Raw genomic sequence first — 25,786 nt, 5'->3', positions numbered from 1 at the left:
TGTGCACATAGCAAGTGTGTGATTGTGAAGAAAGTGAAAGGCATACCAACCTCAATAATGTATTTCAACTTGATTTTTGTAACATATACACTACCCGTAGATAAGCCATATAATGCAATAGCCATGCATGTTGGCTCATAACCTGTCCCTCTGTGGCCAAATCATAGTAATCATCTGTGTAACCCTCTCTTAGATTGCAATGAAAGTGAAAGAACAAATGGTCACTGTAATGCATTTCAACTAATAACATCATACACTGCCCCACAGCCAAGCCATTGCAACAGTCACTTCACTATGTATAATCACCCTTTACTACAGCTCATCCACAAAGAGACAACTATTCCTGATGATAACTTGTGATATGTTATCACCAAAGTGGAATAAATAAAAGCCACCCTATCAACACCCTGATTACCATAAAAAGTAAATAAATAATACAAAACAAATAGTACAGGATTGTGCTGTATGCAGTGCATAGTGTTATAAATGCCCATAGGTATAACTGATTTCCTGTCAATAAATAAAGGAACTCAGATGACTCCAACAAAAAATATCCTTGAAGATTTGTGTGCAGCTGTTGATTCCACCATTCTTACGTCAAATATATGACCAAGCTGCTTAGAGTACATAGTAACAAGATATAATTTGGTTACCTGTGTACTGTCACTACATAAACAGAGTAAAAGTGAAAAGTCATGATACCCAATACCATGAATTCTCATTCTGAGTTACATTTCCTAATGTTTTAGGAGGGAAACTTTGGATAATTATTTGGCTAGACAAATACTTTAGTAGTCAAATAATTACTTTGATAGTGTCATGGGATAAGTGAAATGTGTTCATAGGTTCATAGGTTGGCTATTGGGCCCAGGGCCTATACAAGCCTAGCCATAATAATTCCCTGGCTATTTCTTCCCACAATATTTACTTCCCTGGACCCATGTCTAGCAGGGTGACTGACGTGATCCCCGGGGTGAATTTCCTATCTCCCATCCAATCGTCAAGGTTCCTTTAATATCAAGTTTCATATCAATTTAAAATAACAAAATGCACTAAATCCAAGTTTCAACTTTAAAATAAAAAAGATACACTAAAACCAAGTTTTGTCAACTCCTTCAATTACATACCTTGACCAATGTGCTTTGATAGTCTGGGACCCATCATTAAAGAATTAACAGCAGCTGTAGACCATGAGTTGGTAGCTCTCAGCAGCACATACACGAGAGTACATATGCATAGGAAGAAGACATGGGAGGATCCATAGTGATGAATGTGCACACTTCACTCCCCAGAGGATGGAGTCAGGGTCATAGGGAAATGTCTCCATACTCTGCACACAGGATTCATAGATTAGTACTAGGCTAACTGCACCTGTGGGCCATTTTAAGCCTAGCCAATTACCCCATCTGAGAATCAAACCCTGCACCTTGTGTTTGTAAGGTAAATAGCTTAACCATTATGCCAGCCTCTCACCCCCTGATGGTGTATGATACAAGATGATGCTGAGAAGGTGCTGTGCAGTTCCCAATCTGGAGCAGAAGTGATGACCTTCATAGAGTACTGGTGTGGGGATAAACCCCATTACCTCAGAGCAAGGGACAAGACCAACTTGACCAGCAAGGTGCAGAGCACAGGTGGAGCTACAAATGCCCCTCATGACTGCCCAAGTGATGGCTTCCCTGGATGACTCTAACCCTGGGAATAGGGATACCAAAGTACTGTGGACTGGATAGACTCATGTCCAGTTGGTGGGTGACTGATGGTTAGCATGCACAGAGGCAAAAAGCACATAGAAAAAATGATTGCTTAACTGTGATCAAATTACAGCAGTGTTCAGTCACTTTCGTCCACAGGTTAATTCTCTACCCATCAATTGTATCCATATTACTGACAGTGTAAACCTCGGATATCTCATTGTTATAAACTGAAAAAGGTCACACTAGTATATATTATAGCAATAACTGATGACATGGATGTGGTATATTGAACATTTACCCATGGTTGGTGAGGGTTAATTATGAGGGCAAAGTAGATACTAAATACTAAATGAAATTAATGTAAGTATGTAACCTGTTACTATTATTTCTACTTAGATCTTGCTAGGGTCAAAGCAGATACTTTTGTATTTTCTGTTCTCTTGTAAGTACCTCTCCGCCTGTTATTTTTTGGGAAAAGATTTTGTGGTGTAAACCTCGGTTCCAGATGATTGTAGTGACACCCCAAACACATGTGCAAAAATGGGAAAAGGGGTTGAAGATGGATGGATTTGCATTGTCTCAATGAAAGAAAGTCTGAAACTGAAATACATGTCATTATTTAGTGACTTTGTTCCTCTGTGATTTGTCAGAAAACCATACATTTTATGACAAACAAAGTCATTAAAATAATGGCACATATTTCAGTTTCAGACTTTCTTTCCTTCAGATTAATATGTGTCTAGAAATACCAATAGACTTTTACCGTTGGTATATTCTCAGTTTACAATAAGCACACTGATTGGGCTGACCAATCAGAGTGCTCAGTTTTGAATATTAATGGCCAGTTGTTGTATAATAACTGTTTAAACAGTATTGTCAAACCAGGTCAATGACTGACTAGCCAGGATCAAACAACAGCTAGTGTCAGTCATATTCATCCACAGAGTAGCTGTTACCCATCAGATTATTGACTATGTACACCTCAGATATCTGACTGTAATCAAATAAAAATAATAGCTATCATACTGTACTTTTAATTTGCTTTACACACACAAAAGAGACTTGTCACACTTGGTGATTAAGTGTGATCTAATGACTAGAATGGTCTGTCACTTTGTTGACAGACTGCTTACATAAATACCAATTTTAGGCATATTATTGGCTTTTGTATACTACACCTCAGATGTCTGAGACAATGAAGCAATGACCATAGTAATGTAGTTTCATTTGTTTTACATACTCACATACTAACTTTGCTAAGCAACAACAATTACTATCTAACTGTAATGAAACAAAGGCAGATGTCAATCACCTTCAGCTGCAGGCTGCTCTCATATCTATCAGTTTTAGCCACATTATTGACTGTGTGCACTTCAGGTATCTGCTTTTGATCAAATAAGATCACCACAATAATGTATTTTAACTTGTATTACACAAATCCACATGACCCCTGACAAGTTGGTTCATTGATTGTTTAACTGTGATCAGACAATAATAACATAATCAGTGAACTGCCAACTTACACACATTTAGCCATTTTATGAATGTGCACTTCAGATGTCTGCTTGTGAACATTTAAAAAGAAAAATGGCCATAGCACTGTATTTTAACTTGTATTCTTGTTTTTTATAAGCACACACTAGACCTGCCTAGCCAGGTCAGTGGCTGACTAACTGTGATTAAATGACTGAAAGATGAACTACTTTCATCCATAGACTGCCTTCATGCCCATCAATTTCAAACACATTGTTGACTGTTGTCAAATGAAAAAAATCACCTAGTTTCACATAGGTGCACATTAGTTCTAAAAAGCCATATCAGTGACTGCTTGCATTTACACACATTCACCCCCCCCCTACCCACACACCAAAAAATAAAGATTTTATACATACACTTGTGAGTTTTCTTATGATGAACAGTTAAAGAAATTGCAGTCACAGTGATCTATTTTAGCTGGTAGCTCTCATGCTATCAAACAGAAGAAAAGAAGATGAGGCACAAGCTGAAGTTAATGAGCAGATCATCGATGCAGGGATTTCACATTAAAGAAATCAGTGTTTGTCTATGCCTGCGTTGACATCTGCTTTCATTTAAGTTGTATTCCACAGTGATTACTTATGGCAAACTTTCAATGTTTTAGTTTCCTTATTTTTAAATTTTAAACAGGGAATGTCCGCCAAGTCCAACGTCCCACTGTTTCAGTAGTAATTGTATAGGTGATGCTGATGTCATTACTGCCTCAGAATGACAAAAATAGTCAATTCAGTACTAATTAGCTTTCCGACATATAGTGTTATGTAAAAGTGAGATTTAAGTGATTGAAAAGCTTTATAGCATGTCTGTTCATCACAACTAGCATGCATTTTTAAAACAAAATAGGCACAGCTTCAACCTTTCATTACATACACCTTTAATGCTTGTATAAATACAGCTGGAAAGTCATACACGTTAATAGTTTAAACAAATATTTCTAGTTATCGAAGCAAATGTATTCTCTTCACACAAAACAACAATCTTACTCTTAAAATTATTTTAATACTCTCCTTTATCTTCTAGTTATAAACCCATCTGATCCTCATCTGTTTAGGTGGGCAAAATTAATTTTAATCTGCTGGATAAAACTGGCAGAAATATATTATAGTCAGTCAGTATTTAATAATCATATTGGTCTGTGCAAAGTATGCAGATTAGAAGTTTTATCTTGCATTGGTACTGGGATTGCTAGTGTATATCACAAAGAAAGGGGGTTGTATCCTTTGTTTACATATTTATGAACACTTTTTATATGAATTGAATATTTTGTGAAAATAACCTAAATCTCAGAATTTATTCCTTCTGTTTCTGGATCTTTTCTGGATCTTCTAATCATTTTTCTCTGTTATGTTTTAACTTCTGTGGTACATATAGGTTTTTGTTGCAGACCTCCTGTTGTCCTGTACCACCTTACTCGTGTTTGCTAACCCTGCCCTTAATTAACCCTGCATATAACATTCCTAAAAACTCATTTCTTAACAGTAGTACTAATCAAGACAAAAGAGCACAGAACACCACAACACCATTCAAGCAAAATGCTAAATATATCTCTTTACTAGGGGTGGCTCATAGTATCAGACTGCTAGGCTGCAGCACCCCCCCCCCACAATTTTGTCATAAAATAAGTTTAAATAGTTTAATAGTGATTTTTGCACACTAGTAGCAGTTGGAACTGCAAATTAGTGTGTAAAGTTGAAGATGCAATGAGAACTCCCCTTTAAAAAAAAAATATATATATATATATATATATATATATATATATATATATATATATATTTGTTTTTTTTTTGTGTTTTTTGTTGTTTTTTTTACTTGTCACCGGACTATTTTTAATATAGTCCAGACTGGGACAACTACAGGCCTCAATAAGGATGCCCAGAAAGCATCACAGTTTATCCATCGTTTGGATTATTTGTTAGGTAAGTAACAGAAACCAAGGATTCCTTGGCAAGAAAGATTTTTTTTTTTTTTTAAATTAACTCTATCTTAAAAAAAATCATTAATTAAGATCTAAGTGTTTTTTTCCTTGTAGGGCTAAATCGATATTGTCTGCATTTTATTCCTGGCAGGGTCAACCAGATACTTTACTTATTTATTTTTTTCCCCTGGCAGGGTCAACCAAATAATTTATGTATTTAATTATTATTTCCTGCCAGGGTCGACCAGATACTTTTTAAATGGTGCAGAGGAGTTGTATAAATTTTCTTTCTGACTTCCTGTGCCTGGAGTCTGGCAGGGTCAACGTGATAGTAGTAGAATGTTAAATCTGCAGTGAGCTGGCTGTTTTGGGGGCTGTTTGTGATGTTTTTCTAAAAATATCCTGACATGGTCAACCAGATAGTACTAGGTGGTGTATGCATTTTGGGGGCTGTTGATGACTTTCTTTCTTTCTTTTTTTTTGATATAATATCCTGGCAAGGTTAACCAGCTAGTAGGGGGGTAATGTGTTTTAGGGACTGTTGATTTATTTTCTTTTAACGTCATACACTGGAAGGGTCAACCAGATATTAGTGGTCTGCGTGTTTTGTGGGCTGTTCATAGGTTCATGGATTCATAGGATGATACTAGGCTATTGGCCTGGAGGCCTTTATAAACCTAGCCAAGAATTTTACCAATGTTCCCTCAAAGTCATCACCTGTTTCCCCTGTCCAGCAGGGGCATAGGTGGGATCCCAGGGGTATATTTTCTGTTTCCCATCCAGTCATCCAGGTTCTTCTTAAAAAGAGCTAGAGAGGTACACTGCTTGACATGGAGAGGGAGTCTATTCCACAGAAGGGGGAGTCTTTGGAGACACAAATCTATCCTGCCAACAAATTCTATTAATGTCACAGACCAGGTTAAGGCCTTGCATGTGGGTTGCATGAGTGGAGTTTGTCTTACGGATATGCAGCAACTCCATCAAGGCTGGGTCTGAAATGGCCTTGTATAGCAGACACAAGTCACCTCTGAGCAGTCTGTATGAGACTGAGTAGAGGGACGGGGCTTTTAGCCAAACTGTATAGGATAGGTGTTTGAGACCCTGGATTTTCCTGGTCAGGAGCTTCTGTGGTCTCTCCAGCTACTGCATGTGCTTGGCAGGGTACATGTCGAAGGGGGCATTGTACTTAATAATAGGTCTGATAAGGGAGGAGTACAGAGATGTTATGACCTCCTTGTTCCTAGATGAAATACCCTTATTTATGAGGTGGGCCATATAGAAAGCCTTTCATACAACGGAGGCAACGTGATGGTCATAAGTCAGGTTGCTATCAACCTGGGTGCCCAAGTCTCTCATGAATGATTGCATGCTTAGTACATTGTTATTAATGTGATAATTAGTGGGGATGACATTTTCCCCAGAGGGGATAATAATGCATTTCTTGGCATTCAGTTTGAGGCCATGCTTCTGGCACCAGTCATTAGTTTGCATAAGGCCCTCTTAGAGGATGTTCACATCCCTAGGGGTGTTTAAGACAGTGCCCAGCTTGCAGTCATCAGCAAATTTGGTCAGCCACAAACCACTGGTTTTAGCTTTCACCTCAGAAAAGTATATCCAAAACAGCAGAGGCCCCAAGACCGATCCTTGGGATACACCACTCATCACGGGTCTACTACTAGAGGTGGCATCCCCTACTTTGACTAATTGAGTTCTATCAATGATCCATTTAGTTACGCATCTGGTAACATATGGGTTGATGCCTAGCTGGGAGAGTTTATCTATTATGCCCGAGTGGGGAATAGTGTCAAAGGCTTTGGCTAGGTCAAGGTAGGTGGTGTGCACTGTCTTCTCCTCGTCCATGGCTTTGGAGACTGTTTCAAAGAATGCCTTTCTTTTTTTTTTTTTTTTTTTTAAATATAATATCCTGGCAGGGTTAACCAGATAGTAGGGAGGTAAAGTGATTTGGGGAGTGCTGATGATTTTCTTTTTTAATATAATACACTAGCAGGATCAACCAGATACCAGTGGTCTATGTGTTTTGGGTGCTGTTGATGACTTTTTTTAATATAATATCTTGGCAGGGTTAACCAGATACTAGGGAGGCAGTGTGTTTTGGGGTTGTTGGTGATTTTTTTTTTAATATAATATTCTGGCAGGTTTAACCAGCTACTAATGAGATGGTGTATTTTGGGGGCTATTGTTGATTTTTTAATATAATTTCCTGGCAGGGTGAACCAGATACTAAGGAAATAATGTGTTTTAGGGGCTGTTGATGAATTTTTCAATACAATTTCCTGACAGGGTCAACCAGACACTAGGGAGGCAATGTGTTTTTGGGGCTGTTGATGGATTGTTTTTAAATATAATATCCTGGCAGGATGAACCAGATACTAAGGAGGTAATGTGTTTTGGGAGATGTTGATATATTTTTAATACAATATCTTAGGGTCAGCCAGATATTAAGGAGGCAATGTGTTTTGGGGCCTGTTGATGGATATTTTAATACAATATCCTGGCAGGGTCAACCAGATGCTATGGAGTCGGTGTATTTTGGGCCTGTTGATGAATTTTTTTTTTTATATAATATCCTGGCAGGGTGAACCATATACTGAAAAGGCAGAGTGGTTTGAAGACTGTTTGTGGATATTTTTTAATATAACATCCTGACATCATTAACCAGATACAAAGGAGGCAGTATGCTTTTAAGGCTGCTTGACTGTGGATGTCTATTTTTCTAATAAAATATCCTGGCAGGGGTCAAACTGACACTAGGAACGCAGTGTGTGTTTTGGGGGCTGCTGGTGGATTAATTTTTTTTAACCTAATATCTTTTTTCAGGGTCAGTCAAGACAGAATAGGATGGTGTGTGGATATTTTGTTGTTGAATTTCTGGTCTTGCATGACTAAAGTGTATATGGATGAACTGAAGTAAGAAAACCTACAAGGTTTTGAGTATATGGTGTGAAAGAAATACAGTAATGTAACCACTGTCTTCTCTCTTCATTATTTTAAACCTTGTAGGCTTAGAGCAGATACTATGTATGAATGAAATGACTGGTCTTACTGTTGTACTTCTGAATTGCTTTGCAAGAGTGATGTAAGATCAACCAGAAGCTCTGAACTCTGGCTACTGTTTATTTGAAAAAAATGCATATATTAATAACAGTGTTGTCTTTTATACTTTTTTTGTCTTTTAAATTCACAAGATCAAATTAGATACTGTGGGTGGGGTGGGCAATAGGGATTGGGGCTATGTGTGAATGAAACAACCGGCCCTGTTGTTTACTGTTGTAATTCTGGCTTTGGAAAACTATAATAGTTGTCTGTTCTTTCAGATGAATGTAATCTAATTATCAAATGTATGAGTCATTCTTAACATATATTATTTTATACATGTTCATGTATATACTGAATATTTTTTTAAAAATGTTTGTAATATGTTAGAGCCTTTCTCCCCGGGCATATGTTGAAAAGTTTTTTGTTGACTAAAGAAAGTTGGACAAACCTGGGTAAACAAAAGTAAAATACAATGAAATTTCTATTTGTGTAGGGTGAGCTGGCATACATAATTTGTGACAAATGTTTCTGAAAACTAAATGAAATGAATGCAAGTATGTAACCAACTGCTACTCTTATTTCTGCTTTAATCCTGGCAGGTCAAAGTAGATACTTTTGTTTGGTAATGGGTGGGTGAATGAAATAGGTTGACTGGCCTTGCTGTTTACTGTTGTAATTCTGGCTTTGGAAGATTAATGTGTATTTTGGTAAAGTCAACTGTCATACAAGCCTGCATCACTGTCTCTCAAAAGCACTGGAACATTAAGCATTGGTAGTGACCTTGAATTGTGAATAATAAATTAAGATAGTGCAGTGGGATTTCCAATTCTCCTTACTTTTCACTTGCCATTGTACAAAATGCAGATTAGCTGATATAGTACAATGTATGTTTGCTACATCATGTGCATTCATAATAGTTTCATGCAGTCAAAACCAACCACTTTTTTACTGTTTAGAGATGCTTAGGTTTTGTGCTTTTATAGCATAACCTAAACACCTCATTATTTCTAAAATACGATTTAGTCTAGTATTTGGTAGACTATTCAGCATGTGCAATAGTGACGGAGCAGTTATTTTATGTAAAACGGTGAGCATGATCCGTGTTGTTCTCACTGTAACATAGCTCCTCTCCATGAAATTAACCCTACCACTTTCTAGTTGGCCTCACCCCATTCAGGTGTCTCCTGCTGCCTCCCTTTGATTTTAAGTCACCAGCAGCCAATGCCCTTTACCTAACCCTAACTCTAATCTTAACCCACAGACAGTTGCTTACATATACTAACTGCTATAACAAAGTTTTCCATGTTTTCACAACCACCACCTAATCACTCAAACATTCATTTTACTGAGCAACCAAGTTTTCAAAGAAATGCATTCAACGAAAAATGCACCCAGTCATTTATGCTGTTACACTTTTTGCATTCAGCCAAACATGTCAACCAGCTGTGTTGTCAGTCAACTGTTTGCAAAAAATCAACATCAGCAAGATATTTTAAATCCTCCTCTTTTATAACCACTATTTGGGTACATAATCTTAAGTTTTGTTATTTTAAATGTTCTGTAATATATAACATATATTAATTTCATTATGGATTTAAGTAAAGTGTATTAAAACATATTGAAAATAAATATTAAGTTGGACACATTTCTTTAAAATAATTCCCAATCCTGGTGATTCAGCAGCTTAAATAAACTCTGTAACAAGAGAAAAAATATCTTAAGTCCTACAATTGATCCAACTCTCCCCATATTATGGATTGTATCGAAAACATCAGCAAGGATTTAAAGCCACTATCAAGGAGAGAGAGAGAGAAATAAACTGAAATTAGCATGTGATGCCAAATGTAATAAAACCTTCTTTAGTTGCATTAGGAAATTAGAAATAACACTCAGCAATGTTCTGAACTAAAACATAATAACACTACCCACTCAGACCCAGTAGATATAGCAAATATACTAAAAGATAAATTCATTACCAACTTTGTCCTCAAAGCAACCATCATAATTCTACACATCTCTGAATCTCTTACACCCCCTAAGATCACAAAGGAGCACATATTGATAGCGTTACCTAAAGCCAAGAATACTGCGTCCATGGTATCAGATAATTTACCTGGATGCCTAATAAACAGCAACAAAACATGCCCTTGTGGATCCCTCCAAACTTGTTAAACCTAAGCTTAGCAACAGGATTTGTTCCTGAAGTATGAAGAAGTGCCAGTGTGATTCCCCTACATAATGTTGGCCTTACTATGGACCCAGAAAACTATAGACCCATTAGCCTTATTTGCAAGAGCATGGAATACATCGCATCTGACATTATAAACTAAGATAAAAAAAAATCATCAAACTAGATCTTGAGCAATTTAGTTTTTCAAAGGGAGATCTTGCCTACTTATATTTGTTAAACATCTTAAAGAGGTCACAGAAACAGTAGATAGAGAGTGGTCACTCTGTTTATGTAGCTTGTTTGGATCTGGCCAAGACCTTTGTCACCATACCCCATGCCAGCACTGTGAATAAGCTAAGAGCCCTAAATACAAACACTTACACAGTGAGGTGGATAGATAACTGGCTAAAAGATAGAACCCACATAGTTAAGGTGGATGGCACTTCAGAAAAAAATATGAAAGTAACTAGCAGTGTGCCTCAGGTCACACTGCTGGGTCTCTTCTTTTTTAGCATTTATTTCTATAATCTCCAGACTGGAAACCAGGATCCATTTATTGGCTAAATTTGCAGACGACTGCAAGATGGGAATTATTGTCAACCCCCTCCCCCTGATAACCATCACTGTAGTCGGAACTAAACCTCACAAATGAATAATATACAAAAACAGGTTAAATTAAGTGTAAAAAAAACTGCAATGTTGTTATATTTAATAAACAACTCTCCCTTATGATGTAAAGCGTAGTCAGTACTTGCTCCAACATGACATATTAGTTAGAGATGTTGGCACTTGGATTGTGGGATGATAATCCCTCAACTTTGACCACCATGTAGCAAAATTACTCTGAAAATACTTTTGCTTAGTACTAGTAATGAAGCACTCATTAGGCTAATTGTTGATTACAATGTACCTTTGGGGTGTACCAAAATTAAGAACTTTAATCTCCACCAGTATATAAGTAAAACATACTGGAGGGACAAATTCCTTACTCACTGTCTACCCCACCTCTGGTACAAACTTCCTCCTCACTGTCTACCCCACCTCTGGTACAAACTTCCCCTACAAGTTAAGTTGTGTTGGCATACTTTGTTTCATTCAGATCAAAACTAGAAGTTTGGACAGATACCCACAAGGGGACAGACCTGATTTTCCTTTTTAGAAAATGTTGGTAGAACATGTGGATGTGCATTGGCATGGTGTACATGATCTTTGGGACTCAGTTACCTTATAATTTCTATGATCCCATGAAACCTGCTGTTTTCTTAATTGATATATTTACATATTTACTGTTTATTTATTTTTAGATTGCAAAGGTGAGAGATGCCATCATGTCTACCAATTCTTGGCTTCTCCCATGATGTATTTATTGAGATGTTTTTTCAGAGCATAACTTACACACAGTAGGCAGCAGTGAGGAATACTTTTGTAAAGTCAATCTTGGTATATTTTTCAAAATGCATGGGTATATGTTGCAGTATAGTCCATCTCCAGGATACCTAGCTTTATGCTACATGTTGTTACTGAAATTTATCTCTTGTTCACTTTTATTTTTATTTTTTTTTACAAATTGTGTATTTCCAGGTGTATGATTACTATTATGTTGATGGGACTTTTTTCTTTGGACCTTAACTAAAAAGAGACTCCTCTCATCAGACTTTACTGGTTAACAAATTTTAGGAAATAAAATAAACACGAAAGAAATCTTCCATAACTGGTCATCATGAGCTAAAAATTACTCTGTTGTACTCCTGATAATAAAGGCAGGATCCAATGGATAAGCATAGATCTTTCATCCATGAAAATCAGTTGCAACTAGCAGCATAAGTGCATTGTGCAAGTCCAAGCTCTTTATTATTCTTGCTTTCTGCATGTTGCTTTAAAACATGCTTGAAGAGGAGGAAGCTGCAGAAACTGAGAATACTGTTTAATCAGTCTTAAAAAAGATTTTAAGTAGGCAATTGATATAAAAGGAAAATTGCATTCCTTTTTTACCCCAGATTTTGTAAGAAATCTCCCAAGTACTGTTATGAACAGAAATAGTTATATATTATATTGTGAAATGTACAGTGAGAGCTATAGTAAAATAATCTTTGTTTTCTTTACACATTTGTCACAAAATGGCTACCATGCAATGTCATATTGTAAACTAACATTCTGTTTTTTTTTCTTTAGAACTTAATACTATACAATGGCTACCATGGAGGATAACATGGCAAAGTACCACCCAAGTGGTATGTATTATTTATTGCCTTTGGTAATAATTTTGAACAGCATTATTTGTGAAGTGTTTCTTATATGTACATTGTTCGCAGTAGCTATAGTCAGCTCAGTGGCACAGATGGATGATGACTACACCCCAGATGACATGGGGTCAAATTATGACCTGGATGTGAAAGGATTTTACTAGGAAGATGAAAGTGTGCATGCTCAGCGAAGTTAGAGAGATAGACACAGAGAGATGGTGATTCACCACAGTATGCTAAGGTTCCACACCTGAAAGAGGTCAGAGAAAAGGACTTTATACAAAAGCTGGGGCATGCAGTCCTTACTATGCAGTGTATAGTACTATAGCTAGAATTGGCACATGCCATGGTAACATATATGTTTCAAAAGAACAGCACTGAAAGGCACAGGTCTGCCATCACAGAGACTGGGATAAGGTTTAACATTAGAAAAAAACTAACATCTCTCTCTGAATGATGGCCTCCCATGACCTGATCTTGCCCATGGGAAAAGGTCAAGTCAGGAAACAGATGATGATTAGTAAGCTTAATTATTGCTGGCTGAGAGATATACTGTACTCAGGAGTGATATAGGCAGGCATTTGTGTTTACTATATTGTGTTGTTGTAGCTGAAGTTACAGCTAATGCATGAGATGTGTTACATACATAATAACTACACTGAGAAACCTAACTGCAGAATCATTTGGTAGCTACATGTAGTGCTGTTAGATCCAAGGAAACTTTGCTGCTTAATACAGTAACAGACGGGTTCTGTTATGAGAAAGGCATGTGAGCTCTCTCTCTGGGTTCAGCTACAAAAATATTGAAATGTGTTAATAGAAACATGTTGTGATAAAACCTGTCTACCTGCTGACTCTGGGTGTCTTTTTTATTCTAGAATAAAACAATTAGTGAACTAATTAGTCATGGGGAATAAGAAGTTGTTAATGACCTATGTGCATATAAAATGAGCTATGATATCACATAGGCCAAAAATAAATGGTGCCTAACCTGGGCCACAGCCTGTTACTGGTGATAGCATACAAGAAGACGGTGCCAAGATACAAATTAAACCAATTATCTAAGAATGAAATCAAGACTAGAGAAATGCTAAGAGTAGTAGGAGTGCGTTTAGCTGGCATTGTGCCTAAGTGGCTGCATTGCAATTATACAGAATGATTACTCAGCACTGTATAAAATGTAGCAATTTTTTATTGTTATTTTTTTATACTGCTGATATCAGCACGACACGTCTTTAAACTGTGATGTAAGACTTAGGCCCAAGAAAAAGGCCATTAGGAAACATGAATCAGAGGAAGACAAATGTAACTGGTTAACTCATACACGACCCTAAGTGCCATAAAGGCAAAAAATTCATCTTTGGTATAGGCATTTGTCAAATTAGTTGCAATTTCCCAGAGTTATATCATAGCGGATGCAGATGAATATTCTGCCAGTAAAAGTGGATGTATTACCAGGCAGCAGTATTTTGTGATATACAGCATTATTCATTAATCTATTTGATGGTTTTCTTGTGTGTTCATATATTTATTTTAGCAATCAATATTTATGGACATATTCATGAATATAAAGTTATGTCTGCAAGAATTTCCTGGCACGTAAACAATATAAATGTATTATACTTTACATGAATTATATTTTCACACACTGTACAACTGATGGAAGAAAATTTAATGCTATTGTTTCATTTAAAAACAACTATAATTTTTTTTGTGAGGTTGATCTTCCCACAGACAACATTCTTAAAATTTGAAGCAAAACTGTTCAATTGGTTCTACAGCTCCATTATCCTCAGTCATTTAAAACTGAAAAATACTGAAGCCAGAATAAGTACAGACTTAAGTTGCAGGTGAATTTTGATATTTTAGTCAAAATAGAAACATTGTCCTGCACCATCATTTGATTTGCCAAAGCATTATATTTGATTTAATTGATCAGTTAATTTGCCAAAAGTATTATATTTTGATTTAAGAAGTGACATTTACTAGAATTTGGTTTAAGCAACATTTTATAACCTACAGCATATTAGTACAAAACTCATTAGGTAACAGAACTAGATAATAAGGTGGAGGTCAGTAGAGGAGCTTAGTTTCATAAGGTGTTTTAATATTTTTTACAATACATACTTTTTGCCACCATGGCTCCTGGTTATTGAGTTTTCCTCAGTTGGACTTGAGCCAGTTTATTTTCCCCATTACTGTAGATCCTCACAGACTGCGGTGGTGGTGCTGTGGTAGCATTGTTGCCTCATAGCAAGACGTTGTCCCGTTCGATTCTCAGCTAGAGCATCTTCTGTGTAGAGGCATACGTAAATGGGGCATGCCTTCGTTGAAGGTTGTGCATCAGGGCTGGTAACCTGGTACGTAAAAATCCACTACCAATCATTAGCGGACCGGAGTTCCGCTGTGGCAACCCCTAACCGGGAAAAGCCGAAAGACACAAACAAAACTGTAGATCCTCACAATGAGAGGCTGTCTGGAGAGGCTATTGTCCAGTTAGCCACGATAGTGATATCAGCATCTGAGAATTGAGATGTGCCACATTCAGCACTGCAGGGGCCTCTATGCCATTCCCATGCATGCGCATGCTCCTGTGCACTTGCAGTGAAGACCACCACTTATGTGGCTTGGTGGATGAATGCTCACCCCAGGGTCTTCCCTTACATCACTGTTCCTCCTCCAAAGGATTATGCCATTGCACAGCCCCATCCACCCTGTACCTAGGGATGGGTGCTCCCACACTGCCCCTACAGACATGCATGCTGCTTATCCAACCCAGGACAATTAGGTCATAGTTTGGCTTTATCTTTCTATGTTAACTGAGCTGGTTCATATAGCATCTAATTATTTGCAAACCCACACTGTTACATTCCCTATATTTTCTACCACTGACTTATAAAAAACATAATGCAGATGGCAATCAATGGAAAAACAGTTTTATAATGTCACATTTATTTTATAACATGAAAACAATCTGATAAATGCAGAGCTCACATAAAGGCTCCTGTGTAATAACAGCTTATGTTCTAATAACATCTTACACTGCCAAAATGTCAGTCTGCAGTAATTTCTACATAGCAACATGGCATTTAATCCACAAAACAGGGTTGTGCAAAGAAAATGATTGCAAAGGCCATCAGGCAAAACCTTATCCAGCTGCCAGTTGTAATACTAAAGTATAGAGCAGATCATTGAGAATAAAAACAAGGGCAGCTGCTGGGAAATGAAGCATAAAGTACCTTTACTCTTTTGTGTACCTGCTGAAAGTCTTGGGTCAACACCTTTAATGAATCATAAAGTACCTTTACTCTTTTATGTACCTGCTGAAAGTCTTGGGTCAACACCTTTAATGAAGCATAAAGTACCTTTACTCTTTTATGTACCTGCTGAAAGTCTTGGGTCAACACCTTTCCTAGAAAATGTTAGGATAGTGAGGCTACTGTCTTCTTAACAATGTGTTAGATTTCCTCAAATGGCATCTGCACATTGTTATAAAACATATAACATACCGTCTGTCAAACTTTACCACTGGCCCAGTATAAAAATAGTCAGACATATGAATTTAGTATCTTTTTTAAAGTTGTAAACTATAAAATGGACATTATTAAATATTTTCTGTTATTTTTCATGCATTTGCTGTTTAAAATAAGATTAATCAGTTTTATCACTGATTCATCAGTTTTTTCAGGTTTTATAGAAAATGTATAGGCTCTGGTTGCTTATTAGTATGGGTCTGTACCTAAATGATCCACTGTACAAGCAGAAATGCAATAAAATGTTTATTTTTCCAGAGTAACTTTAGTTAATGAGGGATATTTGCAGTTTCTTATTTTATTCCCAAGTTTTCCTGTACCACGGACTAGATTCTGGAGATATTTGCAGTTAATTTACTTGAAAAAGGAAGTCCCTTCAGCAATTTATAACAAAGTAAGCAGGCTGTAGGAGTGAATTTCCTAACTTTATCATCCAGTGGAAAGGGCTAACACCTGTCCTTTTTTGCAGAACAGTCTTGATTTGAGCTGCTGTGACTTGTGTAAACGTGAAGAATGGCAAATGGTCTGATATTTTAGGATAACATTTTTTTTCTTATTTTCCTCAAAATACTGCATAAAAGTGTTAATAGTATGCCTTAAAAGGCTTACTGTGAGAGATAACAGAAACAGCAAACATTCTAAGCAGAGACTCTGTGCTTTTTTTTTCAAGGCAGATGCATTGTTTTCCTCATTGCTCAGGATGTGGGTTTTTATTGCAAAATTTCAAGTTTCGGTTAGAAATGTTCCCTCTGGGCATCTGAAATGGTGGTAACCCTATCACTGGATTTTTATGACTAAAAAATGAAATTTTAGCTCTAGATAGGATAACAAAGTAAATTTCATCATATATTTACTACATTTCAGCAGCTGGCCCTGAGAACTAGCTATTCAGGACCACACAACATATATACTCAGTTGGGCACTCATTAGGATTGTCATATGACCAGAAGATAAAAAAGGCAGTGTACTGTCACCAATAAAATGGAGTGAATAAACTGTGCACAAAGAACTAGAATCCCTGGCAATCCATTTGTTAAATGAACAAGCATTTGATTTGGGGTAGGGTTACTAACAATCAGTCCTTAAAAGACAAACTTCAGAAGGACGGTTCAAATTGTATTTACCTTTTAATGACTTGAAAACCATTAAAAAATACTTTTAGCCAGTATCATGGTGCAGGGGCTTTTGGAATCTTACAGTATAATTACAGGCATTACTACAGGAGGTAGTAGCCCCAAAACCATGCTTTATGAGAGAAGGTACAGAGCAGTTCATACAGTATTAGTAGTAGTTCAACTTCCCTTCCATTTCACTGTGTTTACCAGCCATGGTCCTCTGTCTACCAAGAGGTATACAACAGTATTTCCCGCTGCATGACATGGACCACATGGGGACAGGGTCCAAATGGAGATGTGATAAAATCAGCTAACAAAGGATAGTAGTATTGCTGGACTTGAATTCATCCTCAAGTTTTGGTGAGTACCTTCAAGAGGTAGACCCTGCTTTTACAAAATATCACCAAGATGATAGTCATATACAGACTGCATTTTATATATCATGGACAAAAGTAGGTTAAAAATAAAAAGACAGTTGGGTGCTCAAGTCTCAGGATAAAAAAGTCCCCAATCCTGGTAAGCACACTGGTGTCAGGACTGGAAAATGACAGCATAGAATCCCCAAGACACAAAAGAATTCCTACAATGGGGTTAGGCCAGACTCAAAGGGAGGATAACCCCCCCTTTGCAGAAGGAAGTTGTAGTCCACAAAAACTGACAGGGCAAAAAAGAGCTATAAAGATGATAGAGTGGACTACTGAGAATAAGAAAGATGTTATGTATTGTTACTATTGTGCAAGAAGTCGAGAATTTCCAGATAGATGATATTTATTTATTTTACATTTGTTAACCGGGTTAATCTGGCTGAGCTTTTGGCTCATTTTCAGCAGAGACCCGGGGAGAAAAGCTCCTCAGGACTAGAAAACAATTTATTAAATTTTAGTAACATAGTAGTAACAATCAGCTATAGGATCTTACAAGCAGAGACCTGGAGAGAAAAAAAGCTCCTTGGGCAATTCAGTTACACAGAGTATTAACAATTGGCAGACAAGTATGTGAGTTGTTACAAACAAGGTTTTAAACAATTAGCAGAAGAAAATGTGACTAGTTACAATATTATTTAAGCTGCTTAGAGCAAAATTAGTTAAAAGTTAGGCAGATGCTTATTTAAAGTGGGTAGGATCTGGTTGTATAGGAGTTTGGAAACAAGAAAGAAAAGTAAGAATGGCTAGTAGGAGATGTAGGGGAGGTAGAGTATAGGAGACAGACTAGACAGGTGGGTTGTTTTGGGACTGTAAGAATTAAGAGCGGTTGGAGTTAGAGGAAGGGGAGAGGTAGAAGAGGCGGGGGAATAGTGTTAGAGATACATTAAGAGTGAGGTGGTGAAATAGGTGAAAGGATGGTGGTTTCAGGGTGGTTGGCTACAGTGGCAAGACCACTTTGTTTTTAGGTATTTCCTTGTGGCTAATTTGAAACTTTTGCTATGCTGGAGGGATTTTATTTCCAAGGGGAGTTGGTTCCAGGATGTAGCTGGGTTATAGTTATAGAGAAGGCAGCCTATTTTTGGTTTTGGGTTTGTAGATGTCTAATAATAATTGATTTGAGCTGCTTAGCATCCTATCAGGGGAATATTTGGATATGATAGTGGAAAGGCTGGGGCAGAAGGAGGGTAGATAGAGGACAGAGTGGATGATTTGTAGTTGGTATAGCTGGAGCAGCTGAGGGAATTCTAGCCAGTCTAGTTGCTGTAGTGCTAAGCAGTGGTGTGACTTGTAGGTTTGGTTAGCTGCAAATCTGGTGATCTTATTATAGGTAGTTTCAAGCTTGGAAATAAGTGTAGAATTTAGGTTTGTGAATATATGTCAGCTGTACGGGAGTATTGGGAGTAATAAAGCCTGTGAGAGAGTTATTCGGGCAGTGTTAGTTAAGTATTTCTTGCTATGGAAAAGGTGTCCAAGTTTCTGATGATTTCTTTTTACCGAGTTAGTAATATGACGGTCAAACTTAAGGGGATCATCTATTGTTTTTTAGTACTAGATTTAGCTGAGATGATAGTGTTGTTGCAGGATAAGATGGTAAATGTACTTTTGAGTGTGGTGATGTTTTTAGGGAGGAAGAGTAGGAGCTTAGTTTTTTTGGATTAAGTATTCGTTTGTTATCACTAAGCCAAGTCTCAATGGTGGGGAAGGACGCCTAGGTAGTTGAGTGGAGGTCAGTTGGGTTGTCAGCAATGGTTATAACAGTTGAGCCATCAACATATTGCGCAAGAGATGATGGGGGACAAGAGGAGTAGAGCAAGTTGGTGAAAATATTAAAGAGTAGTGGTCCAAGTATGGACCCTTGGGGGACTCCCATTTGTACAATGAGAGGGAAGGATAGTGCAGAGAGCCATTTAACTGATTTTTGGTGGTAGAGAGATAGTTGGAGAACCAGGAGATAGTAGGGGGAGAGAAATGTAAGTTAGTGAGTTTATCTAGAAGGAGTGGGTGAGAGACAGTGTCAAAGGATTTAGAAAGGTCAGGGAATAGGCATGAGACAAGTTTATTGTTATCATGAGCTAGGGATACTATGTTGGTGAATGATATGAGTGCAGTATTTGTACTATGCTTGGGACAGAAACCATGCTGTGTGGGTGTGATAAGGTTTTCCTGGTGAAGGTAATGCATTACTTGCTTGTGAATGCATTTCTCTAGGATTTTTGAGAGTGGAGAGAGTATGGCAATCGGTCTGAAGTTGGATATGTCTGAGGAGTTGCCCCCTTTGTGAATGGGTAGAGTAAAGAAATTCTTCCATACAGTGGGGACACAGGATTCAGAAATGGATCGGTTGATTAGGATGGATACAGGATAGGCAAGAGGTTCAGAGGCAATCTGCAAGAAGTAAGAGGGTAGCTTGTCAACAGATGGGGAGCAAGGTTTAAGTTTAGAGAGTAATTATTTTACATAGTTAGTTGATACTGCTTTTAGAGAGAAGGAGATAGGAGGGATTTGGAAGAGGTATAGAGTTTGTCGGGGTGCTAGTGTTGTTTCGGGGGGGAAGAGAATTTATTATGGAGGTTACTGAGTTTATAAAATTATTGTTAAATTTGTTGGCTATGTCTTCATGTGCTGCATTGGGACATGGGTTAGGAGAGGAAGGGTTTCCTGGATGAAGAGTCTGTTTAATAGAGCTCCAGAATTTCTTTGGGTCTGATTTAAGAGTAGAGGGAGGACTGGCATAGAAGTTTATTTTATCATAATAGATGATTTTTTTCTATTTTATTTCTGAGTTCTTTATACTTCTGAAGAAGAGAAGGAATCCTAGTTTTAGTCCACATTTTCCAAATCCTATCCCGGTCTTTCATGAGGGTTCTGGTAGATTTAGTGAGCCAGGGAGCAGTATTAGATTTGATTCTAATTGTGTGAAGAGGAGCAAGGGAGTTAAGAATGTTTAGGAATGTAGTGTTGAAGGAGTGGACAGCTTCATCTAAAGGAAGAATGGTGAGGTAATACCAGTTAATTTTGGAGAGTTGGTGAATAAAGGAGTTAGGACAGAAATGAGAAAGTGAGCAGGTGGCAATAAATTTGTTAGGTTTGGTAAGGTGAGAAGTATGTCTGGTAACTGTTATAGGGCACTGGTCGCTGAGGACATTAGGAAGGGTTTGGGAGTTATGATAGTTTTGAGGGTGGGAGACCAATATCCAGTGAAGAAGAGAGCTAGGTAGGTGAGATTTATTAATGTAGGTTGGGGTTGTGATTAGCTGCTCAAACCCATGTAGGTTTATACAGGAAGTAGTGTTGGGAGCTTGTATTGTAAACCAATCGATATTTACATCTCTCTCCCAGTATAATTATTTAATCGTGGATAGTATGTGAGAGGTGAGATAGGATGTTCTCAAGTATGTTAATATTAACACCAGGGGGAATATAGATTGCTGTGACAGTTATGGTGTTGAAACTGTTACGTCTGAAGTTGGTCAGTAGGAGTTCAGCTGGTGAGAAGGAGGGTAAGTCTAGTGTGGGACTAATTTGGGCGAGACAATTGGAGTAGAGTATGGAGACTCCTTCTTTTCTTTTAGATCAATCTAATTTAAGGATATTATAACCAGGAGGGATGATTTCACTGTTCAGATGTTGTGGTTTTAACCATGTTTCAGTTAGGGTAACTATGTCAGGAGTATAGTTAGCTATCCAAGCATGGAGTTCTTGAACTTTATTTACAAGGCTCCTGACATTGATAGAGCAGAATTGTACTTATTTTTGTGGGTTGGAAGGTTTTGATACAGGGGGGTTATTGTTCAGGGTAGTGTCTGTAGGTCCTGAGTTAGGATGTATGTCAGCAGATAGAAGTAGAGGTTTGTAATGGGGTTTTAATTTGAGTAAGTAGACTTTTTTGTTTTAAATGGGAGGGAGAGATATTTTTATTTTAGGAATGGGAGTGGTGGGGGGAAGGATGGAGGGACAAATTAGTAGATAGGGTTGTGGTGCAGTACTTGAGTTAAGAGTGGTGTTTGAGGGATGGAAATAGGGAGTAGGTAATTGTGAGTGATAGGAGGTGAGGTGATAGAGTGTAAGGAGTAGAGAAGGTAAGAGTATAGTTTGAGTTGTAAGAGACATGTCACTTTATGGGATGTAGAACAGAGGATGAGAGGAAGGGGTGGGAGAAAGGTATAGTAGTCTTTGATAGTGGATAGTAGGTAAGTGTGGGGAGGAGCAAAGAAGGGAGGTAGTATGAGAACAGGAAGTAGAGTGGTGGGGGATTTGGGAGAAAGTGAGGGGGTGTGGTTTTATGGATAGGTATAAAGGTAATGATATGCAGGGGTGGGAATGGGGATGGGAGGGGAGCAAAGTGAGCGAAGCGAACGTAGCGGGTCTACACCTTCCAGATACAACTTAGCTAAAAAAAAACTATCAGCTAGTCCAGGGACACTTACTAGAGATGCTACACCTGGAGGGCTTTCAGCTGAAATTAGAGCAAATATGGCATCCAGGGTTTTTAAAACCTTTGGTGTGTTGTACCTGAGCAATCACTTGGGGGGTGGGGGAAGGGAGGGAAACCATCAACTGGAATTTAAAGTAGCAGGGGAGAATCCAAGGCAGTCTGCTAAACCTAGCTAATTATCAATGGACAGCCAAGGAAATAAGATAAACATACAGGCACCCTTGTTCAAGGACTGGAATGTTTCTCCAAGAACAGTTGTGTAGGAATACACCACAGGTAGAAGTTGTATGCTGCTTACTAGTCTGCAATGGCAGATTTTGTTCTCTTTTATATTTGTATTCCCCTTTGCTAATTGTTTGCTGCACACAATGCAGCTAAAGATAAAAGCAGCTGGAGAATTTTGGTATTTAGTTAAGAACAAGTATTGAGGAGGAGGGACTAAAGGCTATGACTATTGAGAGGGGATAATTACCTTCACATATAACAAATTATCAACAGTGAAATGGATGAAAGGGGTGGGGGTGGGATAAGTGGAAGAAGGTTTGCAGCTGTTGCCCCTGGGGTATGCACTCTAGCTGAATGTAACAGATTTTAGCAAGGCATAACAGTAGTTACAAAAGCTGGCACGTACACTACACAAGCGGCAACAACAAGGTTCCTGGAGTTAAACCTGGGGCTGCAGTCTATTTTTGGATGATTGCTGGTTAGAGTTTTCTTTGCTTTTAGCTGGAGTGAGAGGATTCCTTGCTCACACAAGTGGGGGGGCAGCCCAAAGTTATCAGGTCCTCAGTGGCTACTACACAAGCAGCAACAACAAGGTTCCTGGAGTTACACCTGGGAGTGCAGTCTATGTTTGGATGATTGCTGGTTAGAGTTTTCTTTGCTGTTAGCTGGAGTAAGAGGATTCCTTGCTCACACAAGTTGGGGGGCCCAAAGCGATCAGGTCCTCAGTGGCTTAGAGATGCTACACCTGGAGGGTTTTCAGCTGCAATTATTCAAAAAGATTGAGAGAAATTAGAGGAAAGAAAAGTACTAGCACAAGAAAAACTGTCAAAAGCTTCAAATGTAAATTTATGTTTCATTAATAAAACAAATCCATGAAAAACATACAGACTTTGGGCCGTTTGGAAAAAGAAACAACTGAAGAAGTGCAAAAATATAAAGAACAAAACCTAGTGATTTTTGAGAGGTATAAAAAAAGAAACATGGGCACAAAAAAATAAGGGGTAACGTATAACAGAAAATTAGCTGAAGTTATTGGGTCTATATTACAACATTGTAATATCAAACCCATATGTTTGAAATGTGAAAATAGCGAAGCCATGGAACACCAATTTTTTTCCCAGGGAAAAAAATTGGTGGGCCGTTTTCGTGACTTTGCTATTTCCTATACTGTGGTGCGATCTCAGAGTTGGTATATTTAAGTGGGGGGTGTGGGGGGGGGGCAAAGCCCTCCACATTAGTTTAAGTTTAAAGTGTACGTGTTTTTTTTTTTTGTACCGGAACAGCGATTTTTTTCCCTGGGAAAAAAATCGCTGTTCTGTGTTTTCATACTTTTTGGGTTTCGAACTTCCTGGTTCGATATTACATCATTCGTACTCCTGTGAGTTTGACGATGTAATATAGACCCAAAGTTATTGAATACCTACAAAGTGAAGGATTTAGTGTGGAAAGTCTAACACAGGTTATGTCACAGCATGATGGAACAATGTGTTCCAAAAGTAAGGAGAAACAGGTGGAGGGAAAGACATCTGAAGAAGAAACTTGGGCATGGGAAAGAAAAATAGATTTAATATGGTGCAGTGTTTATTCAAAGGAGAAAACAAAATGAATCAATGTAAAAAAGCAGCATCAAAGATATTTGAAGAGAAATACAGGCAAAGCCATCTGGATATGGAAAATGTCACAATACGAAAAATAAGAAAACAAAGGGGGAAAGTGAAAAAGAGGATTAGTAATGGAGAAGTCACAGAAGTATAAACTAAAGTTATGGATTAGCTGTGTAGTAAAGAATTTAGTGTAGAAAATCTATCTCTGGTAATGTCACAGCATGATAGAACAGTAATTCCCCAAATTAAGGGTAAACAGGTAGAACAGGAAGCATTTGATCACTTGCCACATCAAGATATTCTGGAGCCCTCAGTAGGAAACCAGTACAGAAGTTCAGATGGAGTTGCACAGCAAGGGAAGAAGCAGGGAACAGTGACAATTCTGATGCAGTCAATGTTGAGGAGTGATACACCAGTGAGTTACCATATGAAAGATAAACAGATTACACAAGATGCAGCTGAAGAGAATATGTCACAGGACGATATTCTGGAACTTTCTGTAGAATGCCCACAGGAAATGGAAAACTAAGAATGTGTCCTCAGTTTAGAAGAAAATAATCTGAGAGAAGAGTTGTTTGATTTAATAGAGATTAATAGACCTTGTAAAATTAATGAAAGAAAAAGATTACAGAACATCAACAAGACCCAAATGTTAAAACTCTGAGAAAACAAACACAGTAATCAAGACTATCAATGGAAATTCATGTGATATCACAGAAGTAGATAGGATATATTACTGTGCAGCTAAATTAATTACCAATAAAGTCTTCGCACAAAAACACAGACCAATACGGGAAAGGAAGGGAAGAAATCAAATGCTATCATGGAAGAATCAAATACAGAAAACTAAGCAAACTAAAGTAGTTAAGACAAGTGTGACTGTTACAAGAGTATATTAGTGGGAAAAGATCGACAAAAACACCTAGAAAGATAGAAGTGATAAAAGCAATGTGCAGTTTCAGAACAGATCAGTGTCTATCGTTCACTATTGCAAATAATAAACTAAAGATGTCGGCACAGTTAAAGGAACATAGAAGATATGCAGATAAATACAAAGGAAAAGTACAAAATAAGCAATTCATTGCTGACCCAAAAACGTGACAAGTATAGAAACACCACCAAAAAAAGAAGAAATAAACACATTTTGGAGAAATCTCTATGAAGACCCTGTGGAACAAAACAAAGATGATGAATGGATAGAAGAAGTAAAAGAACAGTAAAAAGTTCAAATGTACAGTATATGAAATGGATGAAGTAATGGCCAGAGAAACTGAAACAAAATTTAGGAAAAGTTCCTGATTGGAAAACCCCAGGCCCAGATGCAGTACCTAATTTCTGGCTAAAGGTATTAATATCTTTACATGAAGATTTAGCCCTGAGCAAGAACTGCTTATATGTGCATCCGGAACAGGCACCAACTTGGTTAACAACAGGTAAAATGATATTCCTCCTTAAGAGTGAACCTTCATGCTATCCCAAAAGCTATAGACCAATAATTTGCCTTCCAACTATGTATAAACTATATACTGGAATTAATGTCGACAGAGTTAATAGTTCTTTAGAAAAATCTCAATCACGGCAATAGAACAGAAGGGCAACAAAAGAAAGTCCTATGGAACAAAGGATTATTTGTTGTTAAATAGTTGTTGTTGTTATCTTTCGGCTTTTCCCGGTTAGGGGTCGCCACAGCAGAACTCCCGTCTGCTAATGATTGGCAGCAGATTTTCACGAACGCCGAGGTGCCAGCTCGATGTTCAACTTTCAACTAAGGCACGCCCATTTACGCATGTCTTTTAAACGCCCACCCAACTGCGGGGAGGACATGCAGACT

The 25,786-nt window shown here is 37.8% G+C and overlaps 1 protein-coding gene across 2 annotated transcripts in view; it reads left to right on the top strand.

Annotated features, from left to right (window-relative positions):
- SYT12 (synaptotagmin 12) overlaps window positions 1–25,786 on the top strand; it is a 1,960,217-nt gene that overhangs the window by 1,391,763 nt on the left and 542,668 nt on the right. For both annotated transcript variants that reach the window (XM_044067306.1, XM_044067305.1), the window contains one exon: window positions 12,548–12,606. In XM_044067306.1, the coding sequence (XP_043923241.1) occupies window positions 12,564–12,606 (43 nt within the window). In that variant the 5' untranslated portion in view covers window positions 12,548–12,563. The remainder of the gene's footprint in view (window positions 1–12,547; window positions 12,607–25,786) is intronic.

This window comes from Protopterus annectens, chromosome 3.part1 (genome assembly GCF_019279795.1).
Source record: "Protopterus annectens isolate FY-2018-M chromosome 3.part1, PAN1.0, whole genome shotgun sequence".
In the NCBI taxonomy this organism is placed as follows: Eukaryota; Metazoa; Chordata; order Ceratodontiformes; family Protopteridae; genus Protopterus; species Protopterus annectens.
Note: the sequence above shows the minus strand (reverse complement) of the source record. Positions and strands in the feature narration are given on the sequence as shown.